At 57.9% G+C, this 18570-nt stretch overlaps 1 protein-coding gene across 5 annotated transcripts in view; it reads left to right on the top strand.

Annotated features, from left to right (window-relative positions):
* Positions 1–630: 630 nt before the first annotated feature.
* The window catches only part of DYSF (dysferlin), an 88577-nt gene continuing 70637 nt past the window's right edge, over positions 631–18570 (top strand). For 2 of the 5 annotated variants that reach the window (XM_054391701.1, XM_054391699.1), the window contains exons 1-19: positions 631–724; positions 4438–4493; positions 5889–5980; positions 7740–7845; positions 8355–8469; positions 8613–8809; positions 8942–9070; positions 9711–9773; positions 9898–9948; positions 10211–10241; positions 11473–11588; positions 12276–12402; positions 12655–12758; positions 13910–13978; positions 14329–14372; positions 14496–14578; positions 16611–16652; positions 17767–17882; positions 18170–18283. In XM_054391701.1, the coding sequence (XP_054247676.1) occupies positions 631–724; positions 4438–4493; positions 5889–5980; positions 7740–7845; positions 8355–8469; positions 8613–8809; positions 8942–9070; positions 9711–9773; positions 9898–9948; positions 10211–10241; positions 11473–11588; positions 12276–12402; positions 12655–12758; positions 13910–13978; positions 14329–14372; positions 14496–14578; positions 16611–16652; positions 17767–17882; positions 18170–18283 (1749 nt within the window). Of the gene's footprint in view, positions 725–4437; positions 4494–5888; positions 5981–7739; positions 7846–8354; positions 8509–8540; positions 8810–8941; positions 9071–9710; positions 9774–9897; positions 9949–10210; positions 10242–11472; positions 11589–12275; positions 12403–12654; positions 12759–13909; positions 13979–14328; positions 14373–14495; positions 14579–16610; positions 16653–17766; positions 17883–18169; positions 18284–18570 lie in introns of all 5 variants that reach the window. The other 3 variants (XM_054391702.1, XM_054391700.1, XM_054391698.1) reach the window with 2 other exon arrangements.

Here is an 18570-nt window from a genome sequence, read left to right as displayed (position 1 = left end):
TTTGCCATCCCTTGGGCTTGCAGCATCTCCAGATCCTGGTGCTTTGGCATCCTTGGGATTTGCAGCATCCCTGGGTGTTAGTGATTGATTCCTGGGGTTCACAGCGTCTCCAGATCCTGGTGCTTGGGCATCCTTGGGATTTGCAGCATCCCTGGGTATTAGTGATTGATTCCTGGGGTTCACAGCGTCTCCAGATCCTGGTGCTTGGGCATCCTCAGAGTTCACAGCATCCCTGGATCACAATAATTTACTTCACCCCACCCAGGGCTCACAGCATCCCCCAATCCCAGTGCTCAGGCATCCCTAGGGTTCCCAGCGTCCACAAGTCCACAGGGATGGATCGAGCATCCTTGGGGTTAGCAGCTTCCCTGGATCCCAGGGATTTAATCTATCCCCAGGGCTCTCACATCCCCAAATCCCTGTTCTTTAGTAGCCTCCTAACTCCCAGCATCCCAACTCTTTGCAACCTCCGGAGCTGCCGCGTTGAGGCGCTTGGTGTCACCAGCTGGGGAGGGCTGGGATGGAGGAAATGGTGATGGGGGGGTGGGTGTGGAGGGGTGGCCAAATCCTGCCCCCAAAGGGCTAAGTCCGACAGCTTGACCTGCCAGTGCCCAGCTCCATCTGCCAGCCATGCTGCGGTGCTTGCTCCAACGAGCCACCCACCTTCCCAACTTGGAGAAGGGGGACAAGCAGAGCGACCCGGTGGCCAGTTTGACTTTCCGAGGTGAGAGGGACCCGAAATCTGGGCTCGAGAGGGGGTGGGGTGTTTGTCTTGCCTGCTTCTGCAGCCACCTCGAGCAGCGCTGGGTTTTGCTAAGCTCTCTCCTTCTCCTAACTCCTTTCTAAACCCCCTCCCCTCCACCGCACTACTGAGTGCTCCATACCGCATTCCCCCCGCGTCCCTCCAAGCCCTCCCCCATGCATCCCGGTGTCCTGCTCACACCTGTGGCACCACCACGTCCACGGCTGTGGTTTTTATCCCTCTTCCTCTAGGATTTTGTGGTGCGTGGGCGACAGTGAGAAATCCCATGGGATTTTTTTTTTTCCCAGGGTGGGGACACTTCGGGGGGCTGTCACAGCATCCGAAGGTGTTGGGATGTGCGGGAGAACCCCGGCGAAGGGCAGCAGAGGGCTTCGCTGCAGGATGCTGCACCCATGGAGTGCTCTCTATCTTGTTTCCCCAGGGATTGAGGTGGTGTTGGGACACGTGGGGATGGTCGTTTAGGGTTCTCACTGCCTCTGGAAGCGATCGGGTAGCCATCAGGATCAGGAGCTGGCTTTGCCGGAGGGTGCTGCACCCAGGAGTGCTCCTGATTGCTCTGATGCTTTTCTCTTGATTATTAATAGGAGATGGCTAAGAAGAAGCCCTCACCCAGAGGGTTATCCCTGAGGATAGGGGTAGGGGGGGATGTCTGGGAAGGGAGCACCTCGAAAGCACTTGCTGCAGGATGTGAAGGGTTTTTTTAGATGGCTGTTTCCTGGAAAATGTTCATTTTTAGCCAAAAAGGAAAAAAAAAGATTAAAAAAAGAAGGAAAGGAAGAGGCTGAGTAGCTTCTGACTTGGCCTTTCCTGTGCAGACTGGGGGGAAGGTGCTGCTGGCCCCCACCCACCCAGGAGCCCTCATCTTCATCCCGCGGTGGGTGCTGGGTGCTTGCCCAGGGTGGACTCCATCCCTCCCCCTTGGCCCCATCCCGAGAGCCTTGGGGGGGGGGGGAGGGGGGAATTCCAGGCTCCGTGTCCCGTGAGAATGAGGTGTAAGCAGGATATGGGCTCTAACCCGAGGGGGTTGGAGTGTCCTGGGCTGGGTGACAATGCCCAGAGGTGCCGTGTCAGGGTGGGGGCAGCTTGACCACCTCCCTGGCTCTGGTCTGGCTCCAGCAGCCACTTGGCCTCCAGGCTGGGAGCTTTAGCAGAAACTCCTTAAAAAGGGAAACAGGAAAAGAGCCATTTGGAGATGCTGGAACAAAAGAGAGAACAAAAAGGAGAATATTTTGAGTGAGCAACTTGGGCTCCCTGCCAGCCCCATGGGCCATACCCACAGCCTGGGCTGCCTAGAGGTACATCTGTATGGACCTCTCCGTAGCTCCACATCTCTGTGTATCCCTCTCTCTATCCCTGGATATCCCTCTCCATATCTCTATATCCTTTTTTTCTATATCTCTAAGTATCTCTCTCTCTCCTTCCTATATGTCTAACTCCCTCTCTCTCTATGTCCTTCTCTCTCATAGCTCTCTCTAGATATGTGTCTCCATATCTCTGTGCATGTCTCTATATATCACTCCATGTAGAGCTCTCTATGTATCTTTATAGCCCTCCAGATATAGCTTTCTCTTTATCTCTACCCCTCTCTGTATTTCCTTCTCTATGTATCTCTATATCCCTCTGTGTATAGCTCTCTCTCTCTATTGCCCTCTGTATTTCACTCTCTATATATCTATATCCCTCTTTATATATCCATATGTAGCTCGCTCTCTGTCTCTCTACCTCTCTCTGTCCCTTTCTGTCTCTCTAGCTCTCTGTATCTGTATGCAGCTCTCTCTGTCTATATTCTTCTCTGTGTATTTCTATATCTCTCCATGTATCTCTGGATCCTTCTATCCCTCTCTACATAGTTCTCTCTGTATATTCCTCTCTCTCTCTATCTCTGTATCCTTCTCCATATAGCTCTCTAGCTCTCCATAGATCTCTCTAATCTCTCTATAGCTCTCTGTGGACCCCTCTAGCCCTCTCTCCATAGTTCTCTATACATCTACATCCCTCTGACTCTCTCTGTCCCTCTCCATGTAGCTCTCTAGATCTCCACAGCTGTCTGTATTCTCTCTATAATCTCCCTGTAGCTCTCTCTGTATCTCTAAATCTAGACTGCATAGAATCACAGAATGGCTCAGGTTGAAGGGACCTCAGAGCTCATCTCCTCCACCCTCCCTGCCATGGGCAGGGACACCTCTCAGCCAGACTCAGCTGCTCAGGGCCTCATCCAGCCTGGCCTTGAGCATCCCAATGGAGGAGGCATCCACAGCCTCCCTGGGCAGCCTGTGCCAGAGTCTCACCACCTTCATACTGAAGAACTTCTTCCTAGGATCCAGTCTAACCCTGCTCTCAGCTTCAAACCATTCCCCCTTGGCCTGTCTCTAGACACCCTCATGCAAAGTCTCTCTGCAGCCTTCCTGCAGGACCTCTTCATGTGCTGGTAGGCAGCTCTAGGGTCTCCCTGGAGCCTTCTCCTCTCCAGGCTGCACACCCCCAGCTCCCTCAGCCTGGCCTCACAGCAGAGCTGCTCCAGCCCTTGGAGCATCTTTGTGGCCTCCTCTGGCCTCACTCCAGCAGCTCTGTGTCCTTCTCCTGCTGGGGACACCAGAACTGGAGGCAGGATTGGAGGTGAGGTCTGAGCAGAGCAGAGCCAAGGGCAGAATCCCCTCTGCTGCCCTGCTGCCCACACTCCTCTGGCTGCAGCCCAGCACACAGCTGCCTGAGGGCTGCAGGAGGGCACTGCTGGCTCCTGGGGAGCTTCTCTGTTCCTCTCTCTGTACCTCTGTGTGGCTCTCTCCCTCCCCTGTCTGTGTGTCTGGATCTATAAGGCCTTGCTGGTATCACTGGTGACCCCAGGCTTTGACTCACTGCTATTGTTTGCTTCTTCCTCTTCCTCTTCCCCTTGGTCCCTCCCTGGGGGCCTGGCAGGCTGTCAGTGTGATTGGGGAGGGTCAGGGTTTGGGGCTGCAGCTTTAGGGGGGCTCCTCAGCCCGGGCTGGAGCCCCCTGCTGCTGGAGCTCCTCGGGATGTTGGTTTTGGGTGGAGGCAGCTGGGTGTCCCTGCTCCTCATGGCACCTTCCAGCTCAAAAGCCACCCAGCAGCCACTGCTCTGTGCCCTGCTCCTGGCCTGGGGAAACTGAGGCATGCCATGGTGCTTCCCCAAGTGAGGATGGGAGGGGGGGTTAGCTCCACATCTGCCAGGGAAGAAGATCTGTGAAGGTGTGGGGTGAGAAGTCCTCCCAGAACAGGGAGCTTGGTGGTTCCCTGGAGCAGGCTCCCTGGGGCAGTGGTTAGAGCAGAGGCTGTCAGCATCCAAGGAGCAGCTGGAGGATGCTCTCAGTCATGTGGTTCAGTTTTCAGTGGTTCTGGGAGCAGCAGGGAGCTTTGACTCCATCCTGATGGGTCCCTTCTAACTTGAGATCTTCCATGACTCCAAGAGATGACTTCTCCAGGGTTTTCCAGTGAGGCTCCTTCAGGGCTGGAGGTCCCAGGAGGGTTCTGGAGCCTATCTGTGCACAGCCCAGCCCACGTGCAAGGGCCAGGGTCTGATCCTGCTCCTGGGAGCTGCAGGTCTCACTGGAGTCTCCCAACCACTCCTGTGCATGGAGGGGACTGGAATTTTTGGGGTCTTTCCTCGTGGTTTGGATGGGGAAGCTGCTCTGAGCTTTGTGTGCTGCTCCCTGCAGGGGTGAAGAAGAGGACTAAAGTCATCAAGAACAATGTGAACCCTGTGTGGAACGAGGTGAGTGTGTCCCCAGCCCCAGGGGGCACAGCCTGGGCATGAAGGGTGCTGTGGGGTCCAGAGCACCAGTCCTGTGAGGAGCAGCTGAGGGAACTGGGGTTGCTCAGCCTGGAGAAAAGGAGGCTGAGGGGAGACCACCTGGCTCTCTACAGCTCTCTGAAAGGAGGTTGGAGCCAGCTGGGGATTGGTCTCTTCTCCTAAGGAACAAGCCACAGGACAAGTTGCACCAGGGGGAGAGTTAGTTTGGATATGAGGAACAATTTCCTCCCCTTGAAGGCTGTCTAGCCTTGGCCCAGGCTGCCCAGGGCAGTGGTGGAGTCTCCATCCCTGGAGGGTTTCCAAGCTGTGTAGCTGTGGTGCTGAGGGCCATGGGTTGGTGGTGCCCTGGCAGTGCTGGGTAAGGGCTGGGCTCGATGACCTTAAAGTCTTTACCAACCAAACTGCTTCCATGAGTCCCTGATGTCATCCCATGGAGGGCCTGGGGCTGGGCTCCATCCTGGGCAGCTTTGTATCTGGAGTGGACATGGAGTGGAGGAAGGGATGGAGCCAGCTGCAGCCCTTTGCTCCAGCCTCTTCCCCTTCCATCAAGATCTTATCAGGGCCAAGCAGGCACATTCGGAAGAGCTGTTGAAAAACATTGCAGCTCCAAGGGGAAACAAAGCCTGCTTGGCTCCTCAGCCTGGGCTTGGCTCAGCAGCAGCCTGGCCACTGGGAGGAGATTTTTTTTCCAGCACCTTCTTCCTTCTAACCCTGACCTGCACTGCCCTGGGTCACAGTAAGAAAACAAAGGGCTCTGGTGAGCAAAGGAAGACCTTGCTGGTGCCAGAGCTCTGCGTGCCAGCTCCCATCAGGTTCTCTTTTGATGAGAGAAGGCTTTTCCCTGGGGTCTGCCAGAAATGGAGGCTGAGGGGGAGACCTTCTGGCTCTCTGCAGCTCCCTGAAAGGAGGTTGGAGCAAGGTGAGGGTCAGTCTCCTCCCAAGGAACAAGCAACAGGACAGGAGGAAATGGCTCCAGTTGTGCCAGGGGTGGCTCAAGGTGATCATGAGGAACAATTCCTTCATGGGAAGGGTTACCAAAGCCTGAGAGAGGCTGTCCAGGGCAGTGGTGGAGTCCCCATCCCTGGAGGGGTTTCAAAGCCATGGAGATGTGGTGCCACTAAACAGTGGTGATCTGGCAGTGCTGGGTTAAGGGTTGGACCCAATGACTTTTACAGCCTAAAGGATTCCCGAAGCTGTGGAATCTTACCTGGCCCATGTGTGGTGCCAAGGTTTTTTCTGGGATGAAGGACAGGGTGGCTGCAGCATCAAGAGCCCCTGGCAGTGCTGGAGGTGATGGACACCACCATGAGCATCACAGCTGGGGGCTGATTCTGACTCCTCTCTCCTCCCCTCCAGGGCTTTGAGTGGGACCTGAAGGGAACTCCCCTGGAGCCAGGTGCTGAGCTGACTGTGGTTGTGAAAGACCATGAGACTGTGGGGAGAAACAGGTGAGGAAAGCATTAGGTGTGGGCTCTGACCACCCTGCCCTGCTCCTGACACCCTCACCCAGGGCTGGGGTGGCCAGGGGAGGCATTTGGGCTCTCCTGGAGCTCTGGGAGCTGCTCCTTGGTGCCAGCTGCCATGTGGGTAGCTGGTGGGAGGCAAGAGCTGCATTTCTGAGCTGTTTCACTCAAGGACAGGGTGAGGGCAGGGAGGACACAAGGGGACCCTTGTGCCCATTGTCCCCCCCGGGCTGCTCCACCAGCAGGGCTGGAGCAAGGCTGGAGCAAGGCTGGCACCAGGAGGCCCTGGTGCTGGGCACTTGGCCAGGGAGGTGTGAGACAGCAGCCAGGCTCCTCTGGCCCAGCTCCTGGCCAGGACACTTGGAGCTGGGAAGGGCAGTGTCTGCAAAACAAACCTCCCAGGACAGCTTCCTTCCTCACAGCAGCTCCTGCTGCCTCTCACACTGAGGGCAGTGGAGGTCCCACCGTGGCCCTGAGGGCTCCATCCTCCCAGCAGCTGCAGTGCAGAGCAGAGGCAGAGCTGATGGTGGTGCCAGCTCCAGCTCTGGGACACCCAGTGGCCCATGTCTGCACAGGAGGCTCCTTTGGTCAGGACTGCAGCTTGGACAGGGCAAGAACCAGGGGAAGTGATTTATTTTGGGGGCAGTGGAAGGTGGGAACCCAGCTGGGATGGGGAAGACAACCCTGGCATGAAGGATCTCATTTCCAGGGCTGGAGCTGCTGCTGGATTTGCTCTTGGGCTGGAGGCCAAGGAGGTGGGAGCTGGGTCTGGTCCAGCTCAGGGGTGTCATGTCTATAAATAGAGGGAGAATGGCCTCAGAGTCCTCACTCCTGGTGCTGGGAGATTCCTTCTGTGGTCCACAGGGACTGTGGTGCCCTCTGTCACAGAGGGGATGGTGAGGCTCTGCTTCTCGTTCCCTTGGCAGGAGAACCCTCCAGGACAGTGACCAGGGACAGGCACTCCGTGGCCTGTGCTGGCTGCTGGGGCTGGCTGCAGTCAGATTGCTTTGCCTTGGCAGGGACTCAGAGCTCATCCCCTCCAACCCTCCTGCACTCAGCAGGGACCTCAGCAACTAGAGCAGGTTGCTCAGAGCCCCAAATGACCTGACCAGGATTGTTTCCAGGGATGAGGCATCTCCCACCTCTCTGGGCCACCGGGGTGGGTGTCTCACTGCCCTCACAGTGAAGAACTTCCTCCTTGAATCATCATCTCCTGGTGCTTGGCATCTGGTTAACCCTTCCTGCACCATGCCACTTCCCAGCCCAGCCAGCAATGATGATTTCTCCACTGAGCAGGGCTGGCTGAGAAGTGGCTGCAGAGCTGCTGCCCAGCTCCTCCCACCCCCAGAGTCAAACCATTCCATGATTCTACAAAACTCACCAGGAGAAAATCAGTTTTAGGGAGGTTTAAAATGCTCCTGGATGGTGGTGGCTCTGATCTCCCAGTGGAACCCCCATCCCTTCTGTCCCTGTCTTTGCTTCATTGGCAGAGACAAGTCCATCAGTGCTTTGGTTTATGGCTCTTGGTTCCTCAGAGTGGGCTTTTAGGGGGTTTTCTTTGATAAAAAGGGGATAAAATCCTCAGGGATGCTCACCTTGGGCTTGTTCCTCACTGGAGATGCTGGCAGATGTCACCATCCCCCTCCAGCTGGTTACTGGTGCTTGGGCTGGCACCAGCCATGGGTCCTCAGTCCCTTTCCCTGGGTCAGGCTACCCCTGACCCCCTGTTGCTCTTCCCCCCCAGATTTTTGGGAGAAGCCAGAGTCCCCCTGCGAGATGTCCTCTCCTCCCCCAGCCTGGCAGCCTCCTACAACATCCCCTTGCTGGACACCAAGAAGCAGAGCACTGGGGTGAGTCCCTGCGTGAGGACCAGTCAGAGCAGTGCAAGCAACACCCCTGCCAGCTGCAGCTCCCAGCTGGAGACCAGTTTGTGCCATGTCCCTGCCAGCTGCAGCTCCCAGCTGGAGACCAGTTTGTGCCATGTCCCTGCCAGCTGCAGCTCCCAGCTGGAGACCAGTTTGTGCCATGTCCCTGCCAGCTGCAGCTCCCAGCTGGAGACCAGTCTGAGGACTGTCCCTGCAAGTTGCACCTCCTAGTTGGGGACCAGTCAGGATGATGTCCTGCCAGTTACAGCTCCCAGTTTGAGACCAGCCTGAGCAGTATCCCCACCCTTGGTGTCCCAATGAGTCCTGGGTCACCTCTCACTGCCACCTCCCTGCTCTGCCCCTTTCCCTGGCACTTGTTTCAGCTCCACCCCCCATGTCTGGGCAGAACGTGATGGGTGGCATCCAGCCCTGAGGCAGACGCCCTGGAGGAGCCTTGCTGGACCCCCACACAATGACCACTTCCTCTTTTCCAGGCTTTCCTCATCCTGCAAGTGTCCTACCTGCCCCCACCCGGAGCTGTGCCCCTGTTTCCCCCTCCGGCTGCCCCTGAGCCGTCCCCGGCTGCTGCTGAGCCCGACACGGTCACTGGTAACCAGGAACCTCCTCCTGCAGCACCCTGGGGGCCCTGTCCCCCCCAGCACCACGTTTGTTCCACCCAGACCCCTCACCCTGCAGCCCCACACCTGCTCCCACCTCACTCCTGTCCTCCACCTCCTTTCTCCCCCATGCAGAGACAGCCGGAGAGGAGGAGACAGAGGATCAGACGGTGACAGGAGATGAGACAGAGCCCTCCTCCTCCTCAGGGCCCCCAGGACCTGAACCCCCCTTAGTGCCCCACAAGCCCCCCCACATGCACCACCTGCAGGGCTTGAAGAGGAGGAGAAGCTCCCACAAAAAGCCCCTGTCCAACAAGCCACAGGACTTCCAGGTGACACAAGGCTGGTGGGGCTGAGCTGCTCACCTTGGCACCCCAAGCTGTCCCAAGGGGGTTCATCCCCGCCGGGGGTGCCTATCCCAGGGTAGGACTGATGCTAACAACCACCTGTCCTCCTCCTCCCAGATCAGGGTGAGGGTCATAGAGGGCAGGCAGCTCCCTGGGGTCAACATCAGGCCCGTGGTGAAGGTGACAGTTGCTGGGCAGACCAAGAGGACCAGGATACGGAAAGGCAACAGCCCCTTCTTTGATGAGGTGAGGGGGAGGCTCTGGGTGTGCCTGGGGGCATCAGGGAAGGTTCAGGGATGCTCTGGGTTGGTGGAAAGCCCAGGTCAGCCCTGAGGCTGGGCTGTGCTGCTGGGGACTGCAATGGGAGAGAAGCTCCAAGAGCAGCAGGTTGCCTTTGGCAGGTCCAGCAGCCCCTGCTTTCAGGCAGGGCTCATCTTGGTCACCTTCCAGAGATGGCTCATGGCCCAGAGCCACTGGTAACAGGCAGGTGGCATGTCCTGGGGAGGGGTGTCCAATGCAGCTGGACATGCAGGAGGAGTATGCTTGGAAAGCTGCAGGTGACTTGTCCCCAGCCCTGTCCCCAAAGCCTGCTTCAGCCTGCCCCTGTGCTTCCTTTGGAGAAGCCCAGGAGAGCTGATCTGGATGGGAACCAGCCCCAGGCCAGCTGCAGAAGCAAACTGGAGAATGTTGCTCATTGGGGCACCACAGTCACCCAGGGCAGCCCCTTTGAGAGGCTGTTGCTGCTCAGGAGGTCTCACCTGAGAGGAGGGGAAGAAGCTCCAGGTTGTGGAGCTGGGGACATGTGAGATGGCGGAAGGTGCAAACACAGCCTGAGAGGAGGTTGGGGCAGACCTCCCCCTTGCACCCTCTCCCCTCTTTCCTACAGACCTTCTTCTTCAACGTCTTCGAGTCTCCAGCTGAGCTCTTTGACGCTCCCATCTTCATCACAGTGAGCTGGGGCCCTGCCACCCTGTCCCCACACTTCCCCAGGGCACAGCCATGCAGCCAAGCCCTGCACCCTGGGAGGCTTTTTGGGTTGGAAAGCCTTTGTCTGCTCCTTTTCCTCCCCCCAGGTTGTGGACTCTCGGTCGTTCCGGACGGACTCACTGCTTGGGGAGTTCCGGGTGAGGTCCTCAGGTGTCCCCTTCACCCCCAGGTGTCCCCTTCACCCCTAGGTGTCCCCTTCACCCCCAGGTGTCCCCTTCACCCCCACCAGTCCACTTCACCTCCAGGTGCCCCCTTCACCCCCAGGTGCCCCCTTCACTCCCACCTGTCCTCTTCACCCCCACCTGTCCCCTTCACCCCAGGTGCCCCCTTTACCCCCACTGCCCACCAGGCTGAGCCATGGGCTGGGCACTGACATTTCCTCTTTGCTTCCCTGCACAGATGGACATCGAGGCTGTCTACTCGGAGCCAAGTGAGTCCAAGGAGGGGCTGGGGTCTGGCATCACTTGGGGAACCCCTGGGTTTTGGGCCAAGCCTAGGGGAAATGCAACCCCACACACACCTCTGCCACCTGGGAAGCCAGACAGGTCCCTGCATCCACCACCACCACTCCCTGGCCCAAGACAGACATCCTAGAGGCCTGCAAGCCATTGTGCCACTGGCTGGTTGGCTGGCTGGCAGAAAGTCCCAAGAGTGCAGCCCCAGCCAGAGCAGCCCCAGCCAGAGCTTCCCCAGCCAGAGCATCCCCAACCAGAGCTTCCCCAACCAGAGCATCCCCAACCAGATCATCCCCAGCCAAAGCATCCCCAGCCAGAGCGTCCCCAGCCAGAGCATCCCCAGCCAGTGCAGCCCCAGCCAGAGCGTCCCCAGCCAGAGCTTCCCCAGCCAGAGCATCCCCAACCAGAGCTTCCCCAACCAGAGCATCCCCAACCAGATCATCCCCAGCCAAAGCATCCCCAGCCAGAGCGTCCCCAGCCAGTGCAGCCCCAGCCAGAGCGTCCCCAGCCAGAGCGTCCCCAGCCAGTGCAGCCCCAGCCAGAGCGTCCCCAGCCAGAGCATCCCCAGCCAGTGCAGCCCCAACCAGAGCGTCCCCAACCAGATCATCCCCAGCAAAAGCATCCCCAGCCAGAGCATCCCCAGCCAGTGCAGCCCCAACCAGAGCGTCCCCAGCCAGATCATCCCCAGCAAAAGCATCCCCAGCCAGAGCATCCCCAGCCAGAGCATCCCCAGCCAGTGCAGCCCCAACCAGAGCGTCCCCAACCAGATCATCCCCAGCAAAAGCATCCCCAGCCAGAGCGTCCCCAGCCAGAGCGTCCCCAGCCAGAGTCCCAGCCAGCGTCCCCAGCCAGAGCATCCCCAGCCAGTGCAGCCCCAGCCAGAGCAGCCCCAGACCTTCAAGATCAAGTCCAGATGTAACTCCCTTCTTCTCCTTCTCCTTCTCCTTCTCCTTCTCCTTCTCCTTCTCCTTCTCCTTCTCCTTCTCCTTCTCCTTCTCCTTCTCCTTCTCCTTCTCCTTCTCCTTCTCCTTCTCCTTCTCCTTCTCCTTCTCCTTCTCCTTCTCCTTCTCCTTCTCCTTCTCCTTCTCCTTCTCCTTCTCCTTCTCCTTCTCCTTCCCCTTCCCCTTCCCCTTCCCCTTCTCCTTTCCCCCTCCTCTCCTTCTCCTCTCCTCCCTCTCCCCCTCCCCCGTCTCTCCCCTCCCCCAGAACATGCTTTTCTCAGGAAGTGGCTGTTGCTCTCTGACCCAGAGGACTTCTCTGCGGGTGCCAAGGGCTATCTGAAAGTCAGCCTCTTCGTGCTGGGGCCTGGAGATGAAGCACCTGTGAGTATTGCCGTGGCTGTGATGGGAGGAAGCTCCAACTGTGCTGCTCTACCACCCTGGGCCATCAAAACCCATGTCTGTTCCCAGGGAACCAGAAAATCATTCTGGTTGGAAGAGACCTTTAAGATCATGGAGTCCCACCCTTAACCCAGCACTGCCAGCTCACCATGGCCCTCAGCACCACATCTACACAGCTTTGAAACCCCTCCAGGGATGGGGACTCCACAACTGCCCTGGGCAGCCTCTTCCAGGGCTTGACAACTGTTTTGGGGAAGAAATTGTTCCTCATGTCCAACCTAAACCTCCCCTGGTGCAACTTGAGGCCATTTCCTCTTCTCCTGTCACTTGTTCCTTGGGAGAAGAGACCAATCCCCACCTGGCTCCAACCTCCTTCCAGGGAGCTCTAGAGAGCCAGAAGGTCTCCCCTCAGCCTACTTTTCCCCAGGCTGAACAACCCCAGATCCCTCAGCTGCTCCTCACAAAATTTCTGCTCTAGACCCTTCCCCAGCTTTGGACACACTGCAGCAAGCAGGAAGCTGGCAGGAAGGAGGCTTTGATCTTCATCTCTTTTGGAGGCAAAGTGCTGGATTTGGGGGCAAAGTGCTGGATTTGGGGGTTTTGCTGCTGATTTCAGGATCTTTTGCAAGCTTGGTCATCATGTTTTCTTCTTGTCCTCTTGTCCTGCAGCTGGAGAAGAAGGAAGCCTCTGAAGACAAGGAAGACATTGAGAGCAACCTCCTGCGCCCAACTGGGGTCACCCTGCGAGCAGCTCACTTCTGCCTGAAAATCTTCAAAGCTGAAGACTTGCCCCAGAGTGAGTGTCCCCTTTGCTGGACAGAGAATCAGGGCTCAGCTAAGGAGCCTTGGTCCAAAGCCCCTGCAGATACTTGTCAGTTGCAATGCCCTGAGGGAGGAGCTTCTTGCTGGTGCACACTGGCTTTGTGCTCCTCTTCCTCTGCACCTGGCTCCGCGGAGGTGCACAGCCTGCCTGGTGGCACAGCCTGCCTGCAGAGCTGGGGCCATCCATCTGCTTCCATGAGCTTTTAGCCTCTCCTTCCCCTCCCAGTGGATGATGCTGTCATGGACAACGTTAGGCAGATCTTTGGCTTTGAGAGCAACAAGAAGAACCTGGTGGATCCCTTCGTGGAAGTCAGCTTCGCAGGCAAGACGGTGAGTGGCCAGAGGGGGACAGCTCCCCCTGGTCCCAGGGCTGGGCTGGCAGCTGAGCACAGGAAGCAGTTGGTCCCAGCAGGGGCAAAATTTGGTCCTTTTCTTTGATGGAGCATTTGCAGAGGTCCCATCAGTCCTTGTCACACCCTGGCTTCCAGCGAGGCTGCTTCTAGATGACCTTTAGAGGTCCCTTCCAACCCAAACCACTCTGTGACTGCAATGTCCTGCAGCCCAGGTGGTGTCCCCAGCCCTATCCCCCTGCTCATGGCACATTTGGAGCTGAGCAGTGCCACCAGACATGATATGATTTGCTGCACCAGAGTAGTTTCTTTGCTGGACTCCCTGTGGTGCATTAGAAATAGGGATGGAGAAGCTGATCTCCTTCAGGGTGCTCTTGGTGCTGTCCTCTCAGCACCAAATCTGCCACCCCCCATGGCTAGCCAGGGCATGGAGGTGACTCTGGTGGCTTTGCAGAGCCCCATCCTGCTTCCTTTTGCTGCCACAACTCCTCCAGTACCTTCACCAAGATGTATGGCCATGAGCCACCACTTGTATTGTGGTCTTCAGCATCACTAAGGAGCTGAGAGTCTGCCTTGCTCAGAAATCTTCCCTTGGGGACTGTGCCTGACTGGGGACAGAGGCTGGAGATTGTATCCTGAGCTATTCAGCAGCCAGCTGAACATGAAGCCAGCGTGTCCCCAGGTGGCCTGGAAGGCCACCAGCATCCCGGCCTGGATCAGCACCAGCATGGCCAGCAGGAGCTGGGCAGGGATCTTCCTGTGCTTGGCACTGGAGGGGGCACACCTTGAATCCCAAGTTCAGTTTTGGCCTCCTCACTCTAAGAAGGACATTGAGGTGCTGGAGTGTGTCCAACAAAGGACCCCAAAGTGGCGTAGGGGGACCTGGCAGTGCTGGGTTGGTGTTTGTAGGTCTTTTCCAAGCAAAATGGTTCTGTGAAGGAGGTGAGTCCCAGGGGGTCCTTGCTGGGGGGGTGAGAACCTCGAGCAGCTCATACCATCCTCTACCAGCTGCCCAGAGGGGTTGACCCCACAGTGCAGAGCCTCACCAGGCCACCCAGGGAGTGGAAGCTGGATTCTGGGGGTCTGAGACCCTCCAGCTCTGACTTCTCCTCCCCCATCTCACACCTGCAGCTCTACTCAAAGATCCTGGAGAAGAATGCCAACCCACAGTGGAACCAGAGCCTGACACTGCCAGCCATGGTGAGCACAGACACCCCCTGGGCTCCTCCCTCCCACTCCCTGTCCTCCTCCCTCCCACTCCCTGTCCTCCTCCCTCCCACTCCCTGTCCTCCTCCCTCCCACTCCCTATTCTCTCCCACCCACCCTCCTGTCCTCCACCCACCCTCCTGTTCTCCTCCCAACCCTGTCCTCTCCTACTGCCCCATCCTCTCCCACCCCCACCACTGTCCTCTCTTCCCCCATCCTTTCTCCCCCTGTCCTCCTCCCACCCATCCCCATCCCTTCCCACACCCACTCCTCCTCCCTCCCCCCCACCTCCCTCACCAGTGCTCACCACTCCTCACCACTCCTCTCCCTCTCTCTTTTCCCAGTTCCCTTCCATGTGTGAGAAGATGAGGATCCGAGTGACCGACTGGTGAGCAGGGATGGGGCTCCCCACGGGAGGCTGCCCACGAGGAAAGCTGAGCTGGAGGAGTGGGGTGGGCAGGAGGAGACCCCTGGTGTCTGTGGGGTGATGGCAGCCTGGGTTGTGTTGCAGGGACAGAGTGACTCACAACGACGTCATCGGCACTGCCTACCTCAGCATGGCCAAGATCTCGGCCCCTGGAGGGGAGCTGGAGGGTAAGGGAGGGGTGGCAGGAGGGGGGCTGGGGGGCATGGTGGTGGAGGAGCTCTGCATGCTCATGGCTGGAGGTTGGTGGTGCTGGCTTGGAGGTTGCTGGTGTGGGCTCGGAAGTTGGTGCTGGCTTGGAGGTTGGTGCTGGCTTAGAGTTGGTGCTGGCTTGGAGGCTGGTGCTGGCTTAGAGTTGGTGCTGGCTTGGAGGTTGGTGCTGGCTTGGAGGTTGGTGCTGGCTTGGAGGTTGGTGCTGGCTTAGAGTTGGTGCTGGCTTGGAGGTTGGTGCTGGCTTGGAGTTGGTGCTGGCTTAGAGTTTGGTGCTGGCTTAGAGTTGGTGCTGGCTTAGAGTTTGGTGCTGGTTAGAGTTGGTGCTGGCTTAGAGTTTGGTGCTGGCTTAGAGTTTGGTGGTGGCTTAGAGTTGGTGCTGGCTTAGAGTTGGTGCTGGCTTAGAGTTTGGTGCTGGCTTAGATTTGGTGCTGGCTTAGATTTGGTGGTGGCTTAGAGTTTGGTGGTGGCTTAGAGGTTGGTGCTGGCTTAGAGTTGGTGCTGGCTGGGAGGTTGGTGCTGGCTGGGAGGTTGGTGCTGGCTGGGAGGGTGTCACAGCAGGCATGGTCCCTGTCAAGTTGTCAGTGCTGAAGGTGACTCTGTCCTGTGGGCTGGTGTCTGGCTGGAGCTCACCTCTCCTGGGATGTGCTTTGGAAGATCTTCAGATCTTCCCAGGGGCATTGGGATGGGGAAGGTGCAGGGCCATGGGGTGTCAGGGGTTTTGTTCCCTCTTTTCCCTGCTGAGTGGAGGGGCTGCAGTCCCCTGTGAAAGGCAGGGATGTCACTGGTGCTGGAAGATGCCACAGCCCACCCTTGCCTGTCCCTGCTGGTGGCTCCCCTTCAGGTGACACTTAAGGGCTGTCAGAGGGTGTGATGGGGCTCCAGGTCCAGTTTGTGCTGAGGCTGCTGTTTCAAGTCCCAGAGGCTTTCTGAAGTGAAGGACAACCATGGAGATGTTGGCTGGGTGCCACTGACTGTGCCATCTGTGCCAAGCTGGAGGGCAGAGAGCTGGGACACAGCTGTGGGGCTGCCAAGAGCCCCAGGAGCAGAGGCTGCCCTAACCTGCATGAGCATCTCCTGCTACTAACAAGCTTTGGTGGCACCTGCAACCCCATCAGACTTGTGCCTCTGAGTCTCTTGGCTCCTCTGCAACCCCCTGCCCCACTGCTAGCATCCTGCTGGCTTGGGCACATGAGATGGAGCTGGCACCAACTGCCAGGACATGAGCCTGGGGCCAAGCTGCAGCCACCTGTGTGTCTCCAGCACTGCCTGGCCATGCATGCAGGCATGGAGTTGGGGCTCTCCACCATGGTGCTTGTGTGTCTACCCTCACTCCTCTCCAGTTCCTGAGCAACTCCTGGGCTTGTCTGGAGAGAGAGAGAAAGGCTGGGGAGGGAGGAGGAGGCTGTGAGGAGTCTGCCCATGGCCAGCACACCTCACCTCACCACAGACCTGCTGGGGAGCTATGGGTCCCACCAGCCATGTGGCTCCATCCAGCCTTTGCAACCCCTTCAGGGATGCTGCAATCCTGTTTCCCACAGAATCCCACAGCTTCTGGGGAGGGCAACAGGGTGATAGGTCCCTGGTGAGCTCCCTGGAGTGGGACATTTTTCAGGAGAAGAGATGATGGTCTCAGACTGAAAGAGGGGAAAGGTGAGGAAGATGCTCTTCACTGTGAGGCTGCCCAGGGAGGCTGTGGATGCCCCATCCCTGGAAGTGTCCAAGGCCAGGCTGGATGGGGCTCTGAGCAACCTGATCTAGTTGAAGATGTCCCTGGCCAAGGCAGGGGTTGGACTAGATGATTGTTAGGCTCCCTTCCAACCTCTCCCATTCTGTGCTTTAACAACCTTGTCCTTCCTCTCTCTGTCTCTGCTGTGTCTTTGGGCACCGAAAGCCCAGGAGAGCATCCCCCCTGATTCCCATAACCCTCCATCCTCCCATGTGCTCCTCTGCCAGCCTTTCCTAACCTCCCTCCATTTCTTTGTGCCTCAGATGAGTTTCCTGCTCTTGTGAAGCCTCTGAAAGCCCCAGACCGTACGTTCCCCTTCCTCTCTCGGGTTGCAGTCACCACTTGGTAATGGTTCTGCTGCTTGAGCTGCTGGCAGGGCTGCAGCTCAGGCTGGAGCTCTAGACAGAGCTGTGGGAGCTCTGGCTGCACCATGCCTGAGCACCTTGGTGGGAAGAGGAGATGGCTTCTGCCCTGTGGAAGCTGGGAAGGGATTCTCCTGCCCCTCCTCACAGCGAGTTTGGGTCTGCATGTTGGGCAGCAACAGCTTTGTGGTCTGGCTGTGTGCAGAGCCAGCTGGGCACGGGGAGCAGCCAGCTCAGGAGCTCAGAGCAGGACCCTGCACATGGCTCCTGCTCCTTCTGCTCAAGGTGTCATAAATATGAGTCCTCCTCCTCCAAGCCCTCCCTTACTGCTTTGAGAAGCACTGGGCCAGCCTCTTGGCTGCTGGGAATCCCCTGTGCTGGCTCACAACAGGGAAGTGATGCTCTCCTTCCCTGGGGACACTTCCTGGGAATGGGGAGCTCTGATCCCCCCACCTCAGCCCCACCTCTACCTTGTCTTTCTCCTGCAATAAGGTAAGTGGCCATAGGACTCAAGAAGGGTGATAACCTGCAGTGTTCTCATAGTGATGGAATTGGTTTGGTTGGGAAAGAGCTGTAAGGTCACTGAGTCCAACAGCTAACCCAGCACCGCCAGCTCACCACCCAGCCCTGGCCCTCAGCACCACAGCTACACAGCTCTGAAACCCCTCCAGGAATGGGGATTCCACCACTGCCCTGGGCAGCCTGGGCCAGGCCTTGATAACCCTTTTGGGCAGGAAATTCTTCCTCATGTCCAACCTAAACCTACCCTGGGACAACTTGAAGCTGTTTCCTCTTGTCCTGTCACTTGTTCCTTGGGAGAAGAGACCAACCCCCAGCTGCCTCCAGCCTCCTTTCAAGGAGTTGTAGAGATGGAGGAGGAGACCTTCTGAGGGGAGCCTCAGCCTCCTTTTCTCCAGGCTGACCAACCCCATCTTGGTGGTCTCCAGCTGCACACATAGGATCCCCGTGGCCCAGCGGTGATGTCTCTGTGGGATGCACCCCTGAGGTGCCTTCAGGACTCTCCTCTAATGTCTCCTTTTGCCCCCATGGTGCCCAGTGGATGATGGCCTTGGCTTCCTGCCAACCTTTGGTCCCTGCTACATCAACCTGTACGGCAGTCCCCGGGAGTTCACCGGCTTCCCCGACCCCTACGAGACCCTCAATCTGGGAAAGGTGACCTCAGCTTCTCTCCAGCATGACAGAAACTAACCCAACCCCTCCTCCCTCCTTGCCCCAATCCAAGCTGCTCTTAACCCACGATGGCTTTGTCATTAGGAGCCTGCAGCACGTTTTTCTGGCTCTTCCTGCTGGATAATCACCTCCTGCCATTGCTCTGCTGCACAAACTCTCTGCCTTGGAAGCTCTTGCAGAAATACTTTGCCTGACCTCGCTCCCTCTACCACAAAGTCCACGGGGAGGGGGTACCAGGGTCCTGATGCCTCTCCCTGGTCTACCCCAAGGGCGAGGGAGTTGCATATCGTGGCAGGGTGCTGGTGGAGCTGGAGACCAAAGTGGTGGAGCACGTGGAGCAGAAGGTGGAGGACATCTCTGCAGATGACATCCTGCGGGTGGAGGTAATGGGGGGGCTCCAGGGGGTGTTGCTGCTTAGCAATGCCTAAAAGGTGGGGGGGGCAAGAGGATGGGGCCAGGCTCTTTGCAGTGGTGCCCAGTGACAGGGCGAGGGGCAAAGGGCACAAACTGGACCCCAGGAGGTTCCATCTTAATGTGAAGAGAAGCTTCTCTCCTGGAGCCCTGGAGCAGGCTGCCCAGAAAGGTTGTGGAGTCTCTTTCTGTGGAGAGATTCCAAACCTGCCTGGACACTGTGATCCGGAGCAAGCTGCTGTGGGTGACCCTGGACTAG

The sequence above is a fragment of the Indicator indicator genome, chromosome 23 (assembly GCF_027791375.1).
Source record: "Indicator indicator isolate 239-I01 chromosome 23, UM_Iind_1.1, whole genome shotgun sequence".
Taxonomy (NCBI): Eukaryota; Metazoa; Chordata; class Aves; order Piciformes; family Indicatoridae; genus Indicator; species Indicator indicator.
The sequence above is the reverse complement of the archived record's forward strand: the minus strand, read 5'-3'. Positions and strand labels throughout refer to the sequence as shown.